General features: G+C 39.3%; 2 protein-coding genes across 4 annotated transcripts in view; both read left to right on the top strand.

Annotated features, from left to right (window-relative positions):
• Nucleotides 1-9,698: 9,698 nt before the first annotated feature.
• Nucleotides 9,699-13,817, top strand: rpz5 (rapunzel 5). Of its 3 annotated transcripts, none has more exons than XM_020625056.1 (3): nucleotides 9,699-9,800; nucleotides 10,322-10,359; nucleotides 11,387-13,817. In XM_020625056.1, exon 3 carries the CDS (start codon nucleotides 11,447-11,449, stop codon nucleotides 12,626-12,628), a length of 1,182 nt encoding a protein of 393 aa, XP_020480712.1. In that variant the 5' UTR covers nucleotides 9,699-9,800; nucleotides 10,322-10,359; nucleotides 11,387-11,446; the 3' UTR covers nucleotides 12,629-13,817. The 3 variants fall into 3 exon arrangements, with proteins under 3 accessions (XP_020480712.1, XP_020480710.1, XP_020480711.1); XM_020625054.1 differs by having other exon boundaries at nucleotides 10,267-10,359; XM_020625055.1 differs by lacking the exon at nucleotides 10,322-10,359.
• A 31-nt stretch (nucleotides 13,818-13,848) lies between these two features.
• rpz4 (rapunzel 4) overlaps nucleotides 13,849-14,548 on the top strand; it is a 7,125-nt gene continuing 6,425 nt past the window's right edge. Inside the window, exon 1 of the mRNA XM_020625058.1 lies at nucleotides 13,849-14,240. The gene's annotated coding sequence lies outside the window, so the exon portion shown is untranslated. The remainder of the gene's footprint in view (nucleotides 14,241-14,548) is intronic.

The raw sequence follows: 14,548 nt of genomic DNA, 5'->3' as shown, positions 1-14,548 counted from the left end.
CTTTCCCTGTACAAGTGTGATTTACGCAGCACCGTGAGTGTGTCCATTAAAACGAGGCAGTGCACCCTCAGCAACAGGGACTAATTTAATTGATATTTAGACATAAGTCAGCATTTCCTGACCATAGCTCTGTTTGATAGTCTATGAATAACCTTTGGCTGAGTTAATATCCTGCAAACGAGCAGCAAAGTGCTTGGCTTAGCAGGATGGAGTCAGCCAAAATGCCTGGTGCTGTAGGTGCAGCGCAGGTGGAGCTGGCCTTTATTTCATATCTCAGTGGATCTGGAGGGTCTTTAGCTGCTCAGACTCGGCCGTAAATCAAGCCTGTCAGGATCCATCGAGTGTTATCTGTAATACACATCACAGTGCAGGAAGCAGAGGCCTGTGTTGAACCATCTGAGGTTTCTGTCTGTGCAGCATTGCTTATGAAAAGTGTGTCAAAGACAAATTTGCACATGCAATACATTTTAATCCAAAAATTATTAGACTTTTTAATTACAGTAAAGACAAACTTTATCCAGTAGAACATCTCATTTCTACTAATATCCAGTGACTGTCATCATAATCCCATTTGTATTTTTAGTGATTACATGATTGGATTCTTTATAGTAATGAGGGAAACGTGATTGTGTAGATGCTTACAGTACAAGATCTACCCTCTTAATTTAATGTGAACAGCCTTAAACGTAGAACTCTACACTCATTGACTCATTCTAAACAGATACACAACCAGAACAATGGAAAATGTGTCACCGTCCAATTACGTATGGATTGAATAGTAACACACAACACTGCACCTGTCACCTTTTCATAATTAGAAATCCTAGATAGGTAGCTTACTAACATGCTTTACCACCTGTGATATATCAGTGCTTTAATCCCACGTTGTGAAAACAGAAAACATGAAGCAGACAGCAGACAGATGGGTGTGCCAGACAGCAGCTCAAACTCATCAAAGAACCAGTCCCAGGGAGCAGACCACTGAAATGTCGCAACACAACATGACAAACACAACCGGAAACTCACTGCTGTGTGACACCTGCTGCTGGACAACAACTCGCTCATCGTTTACAATAGATTTCCCTTTACAGTGAATTAAAATGAAACTCACCCTTCAGCTCATTTTTAATTCAGTGTGCTGGATGTTAAATTGAAGATTTTTACCAGGAGGACTGAGGATTACTGAGGTTTTTCTCCTGTGTAGACATGGAGAGCAGTGGCAGCCTGCACTGTGAGCCAGTGGATTTATTAGTGGTTGTGTGGGCTTTGCCTAGGTAACAACTATTGATCTGAGAGACTCTTCCCCTACATAAAAGGCTCTGGCTATGGTAGCCCGTCAATCCTGACTATCATTATGGGAAGTCTGAAGCATCTGTTTACTGACAGGATGTACTGCAGGAGCCAGACTTTGCTTGTTCTGCGGTTAAGGTCAGGTTAAAGTAAAGTTTTCCAAATGTAAAACTGAAATCTGGTGGGAAAATGGTACCAGAGGTGGTCTACAGACAGAGGGCGCTATCAACATACAGATCTTGTCAGTCTTTTTTTATGGGCCTTCTTAATAGCAATTTTAAAGCATTTTTGCCAAGATGAGGAATTTAAGTGTGAAAAATCTATATTGCTTTTTTTTGTTATTTTATGTTTTTTGCTTATTCACTTTGATGCTTCTTTACCTTGTGAAAATGTAAGGGCTCAAAGAGTTACATGGATCACCTTGATCCTGATTTTTATCATTTAGCAGATAATGTACATGAAGCAGGTAGAGTATGCATCTCTCTTTTCTCTGCTGCTACTCTTGGCTCAGGCTTAAATACTGTAAAGTTTTAATGGAGGAAATCAGGCACAAAAAAGCCATGATGCATTCAATTAAAAAAACTGATTGAAACACTAAATCTTTTTCCAGCATTCCCAAATGTTCTTCCTTCCATCAAAGTGAATCTCCTCGTCTCCAAGAGGAGAGAGCAGCCAATATCAATATTTCATAAACAAATGAAAGAGTGGATGGAAGGTAGCATCAGAGCAGCCCTGGAGGGGGAGAGTTGATCAATGGTAGGATAGCTCTGTTCGCTGATGTCTGCCAATCCCGGCCCACACAAGATAATGTTATTAGCCATCAGTCCGAGTAGACCATTGACCAGCCTGCTGCTCTTTGAGTGGACTAATCCAATAAAAAGCTTTAAAACATTTGTTCAGTGACACACTGGCTGCAGGTCGAAGTCTAGAACTAAGAGCTCATGTTTTTTAAAGACCCACTGGGCTGGAGATTCTGACTTAAAGTTTGGCATATAGGACATTTGGATGTATAGACCAAGTGCAGTTTGACTGTTGTTTATGTAACAGTTGCCTAGATATGACAACAAAACATACTGTACCTGACAGGAGTTGACCTGATCTGAATGTAAGCCAATTAATTATTGCTCTAACTGGATGGACTTGATCATGAAGTTATACAAGTTTAGGTTTGAACAGCACAGCCCAATAGTTTTTGGCACTAGCTATTAAAGGATAATCTATTTTTAATATACAGGTGAAAAAAAAATTAATCCACATAGAAAAGCCTTAAGAAATGTTGGTCAGAAAAATATAAGCACAAATAACATCTACTCAGTAGTGCAAGAAGTCAGATGCTTTCTTTAAGTAAGCTACCACTACTACACTGCATTTTAAAATTACAAGTAAAAGCCCTGCATTCAAAATCCTGCTCAAGTAAAAGTAGGAAAATATTAAATACATTTACCTAATTAAAAGCATTATAGTAAAGTAATCACTGTGTAGAAAACTGACCATTGTGACTGAAACACAAAGTTTCAGAATGTCACTAAAACTGATGCATTAATGCATAAGCAGCATTTTACTGTAGTAGCTGTTTGAAGTGGCTATAGGTAGTTTTAGTCCTTTGGTTCACAATCTTGGGGTTGGGTCCCTCCAAGGGGTCACCAGATAAATTTAAGGGGACTTGTTTGTTTTGTTGTTGGGTTTAAAACAACAACTTTACTTTCCACCTATACTCATCTCAATTTACAGTACACTCCTTAGTCTGAGAGAAAGCATTTGGAATGTCTGCTGACAAAAGCTTAAAACAATCATACATGGTGTTACTACATTTTGGGAACAACAGGCCAATGTAATGTGGAGACACTGGTCCTACTAATTGTGTTACAAGAATATGCAGCTGCTAGCTACAGTACTATTAGCATTTGTTTGTCTAAACTACTAGCTAACAAGCTAGTAGCTCAGTTTATGATCACTAAGCTAAGATAGGTTTATGAACACTAGCTAAGAAGCTAGTAGCTTGCTAGCTTACAATGGTTAGCTAACAAGCTTGCACATGTGACCGCTGTAAAGTGTTGGGATGACAGAGTTTTTACCTTTAGAAATACAAGCAGCTGGTCTTCCAATATGGCCACTACATAGTCACATACACTTTAGCAAGGTACTTCAAAAACCAAAATGTAATGTGGGCATAAAGCTTAGCAACTCTGACTTCCTAACTCTTTAACCAGCCAGCAGAATTTGACAAACACCCTTCAGTATGCCCTACAGATTGAAATGGACAAACAGGTTTATAAACAGAACAGGTCGGTGATTATTTATCAATTATCAAATGAAATCATGACACAAAGGCCAGCCTCTAAAGGATGCAGCACACACAAAAGCACAGGCATTTCAAAGTAAAAGCACACAACAAAATGTTACATAAACACTGAAAACTACCACCACACAAATAAAAAGTATAACTTTATAAGTAGCTTTTAATGTTTTAATGTTAATACTTAAATGTTAAATAATATCCTTATAGATTTGATTGTACTTTGTATTATTTCTCTGGTAGTTTTAGCCTTTTTAAAGAAAATTTCTCTGTGCATCCACCATTAAGGCCTTCTTAAGTTCTCACTGGGTAATTCAACAGATATTCAGCCATCTTTTTTGGATGTATCTGTTTTCTACCCATTAATTTTTAACATGGCCATTTGACACCTGAACATAACACATGTAAAAAGGTATAAGATTTACATCTTTGCTTTTATTTTACCACCATAAGTGGAGTGGATACAGTATTTTCTTTACAGTGACGGTATCATTATCATCAAATGTTTGTAAATGTCTTCATGTTCAAACTAAAACAAACATAGCAAAGCATGTAGTGTTGTTTTTGTGAAGATATTCCATCTTGTTGTTGGTATGCATAAAATAAATGATGCAATGTTATTGGCAGCTTTACCTGCTGTATATTTTTTTAAAGGACCTTTATGTGCCTGAATGCATCTGGAATGTCTGGGGAATTCATCTGACAGTTTAGCTTTTAGGTAAAAATTCACTGGTAAACACATGTCTTAGCCATCTGCACTGCCTCAAAATTTCCCTCATGGTTTCCAAACTGTCTGCCTTTCCTCTTTAAAGCCCCATGTTGTTTCACTCAAACTCTCAGCACTATTGTGGTTTAAACCCCCCACACAAACAGGCTCGCATTCCTCTCTCCCTCATTTGCAACAAGTAATTGGCCCGTCAGCACTGAAGAATCTCAGTATATCAGTCTACATTCTTCAATATCTGTCCTTCCTCATTTAGCCTGCAGCTCTATCTGTCTTCTCTCATCCTGTCATTTTTTTTTGTTTAACAGGTAAAGCCTCCTTAAAGCCTAACAACTCTCCTATGTTTTACAAAAGAAGAAATAATAAGTAAAAGTTACCAGACTGTCAGTGAATTTCTTGGATTATGTTGCTGGTTTCATTCCATTTACTAAATGCAGGGATAATGTTAAAAAAAAACATTGATAGTCATTAGATGGAAAAAAATCCACTTATTTTGCTTTAGAAAAGTCAATGAGTTACAGTAGGTGATGCTGACTGGGCAACATGATGGGGGGGATAAACTGATGTACCTTATTTCCCATACTGTGGTATACAGTCCAGCTGCCATTACCCCTAGATACCATGTCTTGATTGTAAGACTTGTTTGTGAATGAATATAAAAAGGTTTTAATCAGACTGAAGGCTGTTGGATGTGAGAGGAAAGGAACAACAGTTAAATCTGGCATTAGTTTTGAAGAAGCAGCTCCTGCATTCAATTATTTAAACTATGTAATATGAATCTTTGTGTACTGTCTCTACTTATGTGCCTACTCTGTAGCTAACACAGTGTGGGTTGTTTGTAAAGGGACTATAATTTTAGAATAAAGCTGAGGGCCGATAATGTGCAATCTCAAAATTCAGATCGGTTGTGCGAGTTTCCCCTCTAGAATATAAATAGTGCCCCAGGCTTATTTGCTTGTGCACAAAACCATTAGTAAATGACAGTTGTAATTGCCATATTGATCTGCTATTTAAAACATGCTCCATTCACTGCAGTACTTTCCCTTTTACTTGCAGCAGTTCCTACATACTAAAATGGATGTGATTGTGTTTATTTTTCCAAAAGATTCACAAGTGTTTTCTTGTGTCATTTCTGCATTCCAGGTCTAAAGTCAGTGCTACAAAGCTGCTTCTTGTACATAATGGACAAAATGGTGGCATGCAATGGCCACAAACAGTAAAATGACCAGTTTCAATTGTGGAAATAAACTGATTCAAAAATAGTCTAGCATTATCTTTATTAATATAATCTTAAATTAGTTTACCTGTGCCGATTGAGATAAAAATAGAGCATACTGACCTTTGTTTGAGGCTTTCAGTAAATCAGGAGTACAACAATATGATTAAACAAAATGCCTGCCAGCATGAGTAACTGGATTTCCAATTTACATGGAGCTTGAAGGTGGTTTGACTCATTTGTGTAGGGCAAAGATACACTAGGATGAATTTGTCTGAAATCAATAAGCTGGCTTCTCTCAGCCTCTGAACCTTCATTTGTTTCTTCAGATCTAACCCGAGTTTGTATTGATCTGTGTGAGAGGCAGATGAGCTTGTATCGAGGCAAACTGTTGGCCTTTCACTGCTGGAGTCACTGTTGTGCATATAGCTGTTGGTAAGTGACTCAGACTGGTCAAAGTTCAGGTGTGTTATGAAACATGAGCAAACTGTACACAGCAACCTAATAAAAAAACAGGGCTAGGAAGAGATAAGTGACAAAGTAGTGGTCTGCTCATTACTAAAACACTGAAGCTGTGTCTGCCTGACATTAAAGTTAATTTCTCTTCTTTTAAAAGTGCCAATTCAACCATAACCAAGCAATCTTTGGGTAAAACTCCCTCAAAAAGAAGTTGTCTTTTAAACAAGAACTTTATACTGACTGCTCAAATTACAGCACAAGATAAGCAGCAAACAATCAGCAAACAGGAACTGATAGCAGTTCTGTCATTTTTAGTTTCCATTAAACCAGCCTTGAAATAAACTAAAGAAGCCATTTTCCTCTGTCCCTGCCCACCATTGATGTCCCTAGACAGAATGATGCTTTAGTCTGTCACCAAATGCCTCGTTCTCTGTGACCTGGAAACATCTGGAGGGGGAAAGCCACTGTTACTCAAAATGAACACATCATCTTCAAAACAAACCTTGAACATTCCTCTGAAAATACATTGCTGACTGTGTGGGTTACTTCATCATGAAAATCCCCTGAAGGCAAAATATTCAAAGAGGAACTTATACTGGTGAAATTACTGTCTCATTATGACGATTGTGTCTGTGTGCTAACTGGATATTTTGGCTACATGGCTCTAGGAATGTCAATGCCAGTCAGTCCACCACCTTGGTTCAAACTGAAATATTTAAACAATTGTTGCTGTTGAGAAATTGAACCTAATAACAGTTGAACAGGCAATTCACAATACATCACTGATTATAGAACAAGTCACACAGCTAACAGAAACCCATACAAAAGAAACTTCCTCAGCCAACTCGGGGTGAAGTCTAGGAATCCTAACTCTCCATAAGCTCAGATGCACCATGAAAGTGTTGCAAACCTGAACTGATTTTTAAACTGGAGATGTGCGAGCCCCACCCAGAAGTCAGCACAATAAATGCATAGCACTGAGATAAACTGACACTACTCCCAAACCAAATACAGGCCTCACATTCATGAGGAAGACAGGTTGCAGTACTAAGTCCTAGCCTGACATAAAAACAAATGTCACTCTGTGTGTGGAGTTACAGTATCTTTCCAGCAAACTAGACTGTGGGATTAAAAGAATTACATGCTGCACTGATGCTTACAAACCAGTGTTTTCATTTCAGCATTTTTTCATTCCCTCCTGCCATTCGAATAAATGCAGTTTCAAGGTGATAGTGTAGGCACAGACCAACTTTCTGTCTGCTGTATAAGGCCTCTGGCAATATCCCACAATTAGGTATGTACTACACCAGGAAACCATTTTCATTTGTACGGTTGAGCTGCATTCAAAGAACCTGTTAGGGCTGCCCACATTTATTTTCCCATGGGAGCCAACCAGATCAAGCATGATGGTACTAAATCCCTGTCTTTCCCAGTAATAACTTTCTATTTATGAAGCAATCCTTTGATACACTGATGTAATACTGTGGATGTAGAGAACACCAGAGCAAATGTTCGTAAGCACTCATTGTTTCTGTTTTTGTGACTGTGGCTTATTGATTTTTGACTCTTTAAGAAAACTGGGTGGTTCAAGCAAAAAGGTTTACAAAACCAATTAAGTTTTACAGTTCGTGCAAAGTACAATAGATTGGCAGCGTATCCTGGTCTAAGTCGATCATCAACATTTTTCATGGCTCTGTTTAAAGGTCTGCCAACATTAAGTCTTGAATTTCAGGCTTAGCATCTTTACCGTCTTCTGTCAAGTTCTGTCTCTGATCATGTGTCTTCGTCTCTTTCTGCCTTATTATTTGTGACATTCTATGATGTAAATCTTCTCTTATGTATAAGTGTGTTGTCTTGTTTTACTTTAGTGTTCTCAAACACCCACCCTTTCCAGAAAATGCTGTGTATATTCTTCCATGGGATGAGCTGCTGGGAGCTCTTCCTGTGAGCTGAGGAGACATCTTGTGGTGAGGGGCAAACACTAGGAATTGGTCAAGGTCACAAAGATAAAATGTGGTCAAGAGCTGCAGCGGACAAGGAAGCCATTTATCATTTCAGCTGCTATACACAAACAGCAACAGCATAACCTTTGTGACTGTATTTTATCATGGGAGTTATTGTCATACAAGTCATTAAAAAGCCTAATTTCATCATTTGTAATGAATAGAACACAATGCAACTACAACAAATAGGCAAAACAGTCCAGTGGCTTTTCACATTCCTGTTTTGTCGATGCAAATATTAATCAACAGCAATAAATAAAAGTTACACTTAGATTCTGAACATCCTGTTATATAGAATAAGTGCATATATTTATACTTTTGGGGATATCATCAGATTCAAAGCTGCACCTGAAACCACAAAACAACAAAGGTAAAACTTTTCTATAATCCAACACTTTCCATTGATGCTGCACCCAGAGAGTCTTTAATAGGCCATGTTGTTTGTTCAGTTACAAGCTCCAAATGTGGGGACATTGTGTGTATGTTCTTCAGACACATGAAAGAAATGCAGCTCTTTAGAAATGTTTGCCTGGGATACAAACCCTGCACAACACCCACAGAGAACAAGCGACGTCTTCCAGCTGAGTGACATCACACTCTGGCCTCTAAAGTGTGTATGCGCCAGCATCGACCCGTACCACCCATCACACCCATCACACCCATCACACCCATACTGTTGAGTCCCTGCAAAATAGACTTTCTGGTGGCAGCAAGCAAATAAAGTGTGAGTTCTGACAGTGGGACAACACAGGAACAAGGCGGTAGTGAACATTCTCTACCCAGCTGACCAGCATCAATTTACTGCAGACATCCTTCTCTCTTCTTCCTGTTCCCGCCTCTTTATGATCCATTAAAAAGTCGACAGTGACGCAGGGCTGCGTGTATCACAGCCTGCTTTGATACAAAGACCACGAGTGAGGTCTGACTGTCCTGGTGTGTGCTCTGAAACACAGACAGTCTTTCACTGCTTGTCACTGTGACTGAGTGATTCCAAGTGTGATGACCCTGCAGGGATTATGTCACCCCATTTTGCAATTCTTGAATCCAGTGACCAATAATTTTTCATGACTAATTGTCAGAATCAGAGTAAAGCATGACAGTTTTTTATTGAATCACCTCAGCTGTCTTTTTTTTAAACTAGTATGTAGCCTGTAGTTCTGCATTATGTAATGTGCTAATTTGCTGTGAATCCTAAATTGCTGCAAACACAAACTGCTGAATTTGGTTTTGATGCATGAGCAGTCTCATAGAAGTTGGAGGAACCAGTGCAGTGGCCATGGCAACCTTGTTCGAGCCACAACAAGAGGGGTTTTGTCCTGATATGCCACTTTGCAGAGCCCTACTGTGGCTGGTTTTCTTTTCATTCCCGTTCTCACTCTCTTTGTCTCTTTTTTCCCACACACGCACACGCACATGCGCACACACGCGCGCGCACACACACACACACACACACACACACACACACACAAACACTACAGAAAACAGTTTATATATTAATATATACATTTGTTTTATAATCCCTGGGGACATGGTGTCCCTGCATGGAGCGTGTTGACAGGATGTTATCTGTGTCTGTGCCGGCCCCTCATCTCTCTGAGTGGGCTTCTGAGGAATGCTGGAAGGGAATGGAGAACTTCCAAAGGGGGAGTGACGAGAAAGAGAAGCAGACAGATACTGGGAGAGGGTGAGAGAGGAAGAGAGAAAGAGAGAGAGAGACAGCTTATATATACATCCCAAAGAGGCTGGTGCTCATAGGCACAGCTGGACTACTGGTTCACTGGACTCTAGCCCACTGGATATTTAGCTAGAAAGGTGAGGTTTTCTTCTTCTTCTTCTTTCCTTACTCTTAATTTAAGCATCATTTTGTCATTTACCTCACCACTTTACAGTTATTTTTAGTTTTCTATAAAATGTCATAAACAAAAAAAGGACACCCCCCACCAAAGAGAAAAAAAACCCAGAAAGAAGTGTTTTGTTTTGTCTTTTCAGCATTTTCACCATTATTGAAGATGAATTTGACTAAAAACTTTGAAGAGCTGGATTTTTCAAAGTCCTCTGTTTTTTTTTAAAGTTAAATGGGTTTTTTTTCTGGACTGAAAAAGAGAAGTGACATGCCAGAGGTAGAAAGGAGTTCTTTGGGGGATGTGGCCTTGTTAAAGACTTGCGTATGTGGTCTCCATTAAAGCTGTGCAGCTCTGTAGGAAAGCATATCACACTGAAAAGGGAGACCAGTGTTTGATCAAGTGTTGTGTGGGACTCGCCTTTTTTCCTTTCACAGAAATATATTTCACTTTTGGTGTTAAAAGAAGACAAACTTTTTTTGGTTTTACAAGGGAAGATACTTCCGAGCACAAATCAAGATAAGTACTCAGTAAGTATTTTCTTTCACTGTTATTTTCCCCCTTAGAATAAAATTTAAGTCCGTTATCTAATATCTAATTATAAATTCAGTGTTTGAATATTGCACTTTTTGTTACTTTTCATCAACTGATTTACCTGAGTTTACTTGTAAAATCTCTGATGGCATGTGACTGAATAAAGTAAATCTAATTAGTGCAGTGATAGGAAAGGCTGTAAAATGACACCACTGATCTCATCACTGCAGCAATTATTAGTCAGTCTGTGCTCTGTGTTTAAACACATAAACTTCTATTTGTCTTTTTTTGCATACCAAACCCTCAAATAACAGAAAATTTGTATGTTTTTGGTTTTAATTATCTTGAGCCTGTAATGAGGATGAAAGCGTGATTGCATTATTGAACAAGTGCAGTGGTGGGGATTTTCTTCTCTCAGACCTGGGTGTGCCTTTTTCTGAACTGGATATGGGCTCCAGGGAACAAGCAGTGAGTTAGGTCATCTCTCTTGAGTAGTTTAATTTGTAAACCTTGCTATCGTTACCAAAATAAATCCCCTTTTTCCCATGTTGTGAACATCTGTGCTTGCTTTGGGTCTTGGATATTGTTAGAACAGTTATTTAAAAAATGACATCCCCAAGAGCCAGTGGTGCAATGTTGCACAATGTTTCACATGATAATTCATGAGTACACATACCATGTTTGATATTTGCTTGGTATGTGTTCCTCATTTGTGTACTTTTATGAGCTTTTTGATTTGAGTCAGTGCCACCAAGGATTAAAACGTCCCTGTCATTTACTGAGGCTCTGAGGGTGCGGCATGAAACTGGATGCCTACATGTGCTGACACGGCCTGCCATTTGCTTTATTGTAGGGTTTTGTTTATCAGGAAAAAGTCCTGTAAGGAAGAAATGGCTTCACATCAGCAGTTTTTCATTTCTTTGCCAAATTTGACTAAAAATAAAAAAAGTGATATTTTTTCTGAATTGTCATAAAATCACACTTTACTGAACAGGGGCGTTTTGTTTTTTTTTCTTCTTTCAGATACCAGCAGTCTTTGGCTGCGGAAAACAAATTAGTTAGTGAGAAAGACATAAAACAAAGATGAACAGCGTGGCAGATTGGCTCGTGCAGAACAGGGACAAGATCGAGAAAGGTGTGGAGATCATGGGGCAAGCCTCCGAGGTGCTAGCTGCCACTGTGGGCCAGCTTCACCCTGTGCTGGAGGCCGTGTTCATGGCTTCAGCCGAGCTACTCAACAACCCAGAGGGCAAAGAGGCTCGCTACCTGTCCCAACAGTTTGAGCTGGTCAGCCAAAAACTTGAGGGAATTCAAGATGAGATTGATAAAATTGCCCTGGAAATGCAGAAGACATCAATGAACAAGCAGAACTTTGATCGAGAGGCGCAGATGCTCAGCCAGTATGAAAAGTTCCAGGACTTTGTCAATGCCAAGCCAAAGTTCAGGGAGAAGAAGATGGAGAAGTTCCTTAGCCATTATGAGAACACAGATGGCGACTTGAACTTGGACGCCCTCTACAATGCTGTAACTGGGGAGAACATGTCAGGAGACCCTGTTCTGGAAACAGTGGTGGCCACAGAGCAGAGAAGCAGACGGGCAGTTGAGGATTTCTGTGCCCGCCTGAAGAAGCTTTTTGTGGTGGGCATTATCGCTGTCATGGGTCATGCTGCTCTCAAGGAAGGAGCAGTCGGTGAGGAGATGGTGAAGAAGTGGCAGGCACGAATGGAGGATGTGGAGAAACGAATGAAGGCAGCTGTGGATGACTGTACAGAAAACTTTGCCAAACAAGCCAAGCTGGACATGGAGCAACAGGTTCTGGAGAATCCTGGCACTGTCGACCAAGAATTCACCAAAACCCTTCTGGAGTCACTTGTTAAGAAATACGACTGGGTGAACTGGTCCATCAGGGCCTTCGGCGACAGGGAGCGCATTTTCTTTTTCAACTGGCTGGCAGGAAAGAAGTACCATGGAAGTGGAGGAGCCAACTGGTTTGACCTTTTGACCAAGAACAAGATCAAAGTGGTGGTCTCTTTCTGTGTCAACCCCAAGCCCATTTCTAAGAGTCAGATCCATGAGCAGATAGAGCGGCAGAAGCTGAAGGGAGACATGATGGCAGTCGCTCTGGCTTTGAACAAGAGCTTCCCCAACTGCCTGGTTCATGCTGTCAGTCATTACAAGGAGGTGGTGGAGACCAACAACTTCCATGAGGATTGTTACTACTTTGGAAAACACAAAAGAGCCTACCTGTGTATCCACCCTGAGTAGACTCACAGAGAAACGTAAACTGTGGCTGCATACAGATAGAATCAAGCTACAAATACATTCGTGAATGTCTTTACCAGACACCTAGAAAAATATCCATGCTATACAAACAATATTCCTAAATCTTGTGTATATTGATGCATAATCTGATCGATCTGGGTTCTGGTATGTGATTTATTGACTTACAGTACGTTTAATGGTTTTTGTTCTTATACATACAGTATACATATATGTTGATGATACAGCAGTTTCGGGGTGTAGAGCCATACATCTCCTACTTTGACTGAGCGTTATGAATCATAAAATGATTCTGTCCACATAGGGGTGGGTGACATGACAATATACAGTCATACCAAGGTATTCTTCCTCTTTAGTACCTTAATTATCTCTGTATTGAATCATTGTGGGCAATGTTGAAAACCAATTAGCAGGACTGCTATTTGGAATTATTAGATTTTTATGTGATTTTTGCATTAATGTGATAACTTATATTTGTAATCTTAGATTACCCCAAAATATTGGTTACTTTGAGCTTCAAAAGCTTTAGAACATGCAAGTATGTGAACAATCATTTGAAACTGTTTTGTTAAATTCTTAAAAACAAGCTACCAGACTCAACATTTGAGGGAATAGTTCACCAGTTTGGGAAATGTGCTTATTCACTTCCTTGTTGAGTAAGATGAGATGATAGATACCACTCTTGTCTGTAAAATATGAAGCTGCAGCCAACAGCTGGTTAGCTTATCTTAGCACAGAGCTGTTTCCACTTGTTTCCTGTCTTTAATGCTAAGCTAAGCTAACCATCTCCTTGTTTTGCCTTAATATTTAAAAGACACACTAAAGAGGCATCTATTCTCTTGTAAAACTCTTGAGCAAAAAAAGCATCTGTTGATGGAGGCAGTGTGATATGGTTAAAGGCTTGAGAACAACTGAGCACGTGGCCATTCAACTGAGATTGTTTTGTCAAGTATATTTAGTTTGATTGGTGTCCCCAAAAATATAGAATTTATATGATCAGAATAGAAATAAATTAAATATACTATAGAGTATGTTATTCATATTGCCCACTCCTTGACATAAATGTTTGTTAAGAAAAATACATTTTACCTGTTATGCTGCTTTTGGTGCAATCTAGTGCTGCAGTACAAACCTCTAAAAGCCTAAGCCCACAAGCTTTATCAGATACAAATGTATATATTACTTTGATTTGTAATAAACAAAAAATATTAATAGTTTTGCCATCATTGGTCATCATTACTTCGAGATTTAAAATCACGTTCTGAGTAGTACAACAAAATAAAGAAGCATTGTTCTCCTGCCTGTATTTGAACTCAGCACCACAGACTGTGCTCAGAACAAAGTCATAAAGGCCCTGAAGTTCCGCAACAGTTATAGTCCTTTAATAACGTGAGACTGTTTATCAAATGGGTGGAGGTTACTCTGTAATACGCCACAGCCACAGCCTATTGTGCTCACAACGTTTTCTCCTCCACCCGTTGCTTTTTTGTGTATCTCTGTCTGACTGGGTGTGCCTTCCTCTGTAACATGAGAGCCACATGACCAATAGGAAGAGAAACTGTGGAAGTTAGTGTATTTATTCCGCAAACACTTTAAGGTGAGTCCATTTCTGATCGAAATGTTTCATAGTGGACAGGCACATTTAGATTAAGTGTGTGGTAGTGGTAGGACGCTTTAATACGAAACGATCGATTCAGATTCATCGACCTTATTCCGGATTCTTGTTACATAATGTACATTTTTACTCTTTGACTTATGGTGTTGCTGTTAAAAATGCCAAACACGCTGACACATTTTGTTAAAGCAGCTTCGTTAAATAAAGTGAAAGTGGTGATTAGATGGATCTGCACATTTTAAAGCAGTTTGAACAAAAAGTTTCAACTTTTCTGGGTGTTGGTTGCCAGA

This window comes from Monopterus albus, unplaced genomic scaffold (assembly GCF_001952655.1).
Source record: "Monopterus albus unplaced genomic scaffold, M_albus_1.0 scaffold344.1, whole genome shotgun sequence".
Lineage (NCBI taxonomy): Eukaryota > Metazoa > Chordata > Actinopteri > Synbranchiformes > Synbranchidae > Monopterus > Monopterus albus.
The sequence above is the reverse complement of the archived record's forward strand: the minus strand, read 5'-3'. Positions and strand labels throughout refer to the sequence as shown.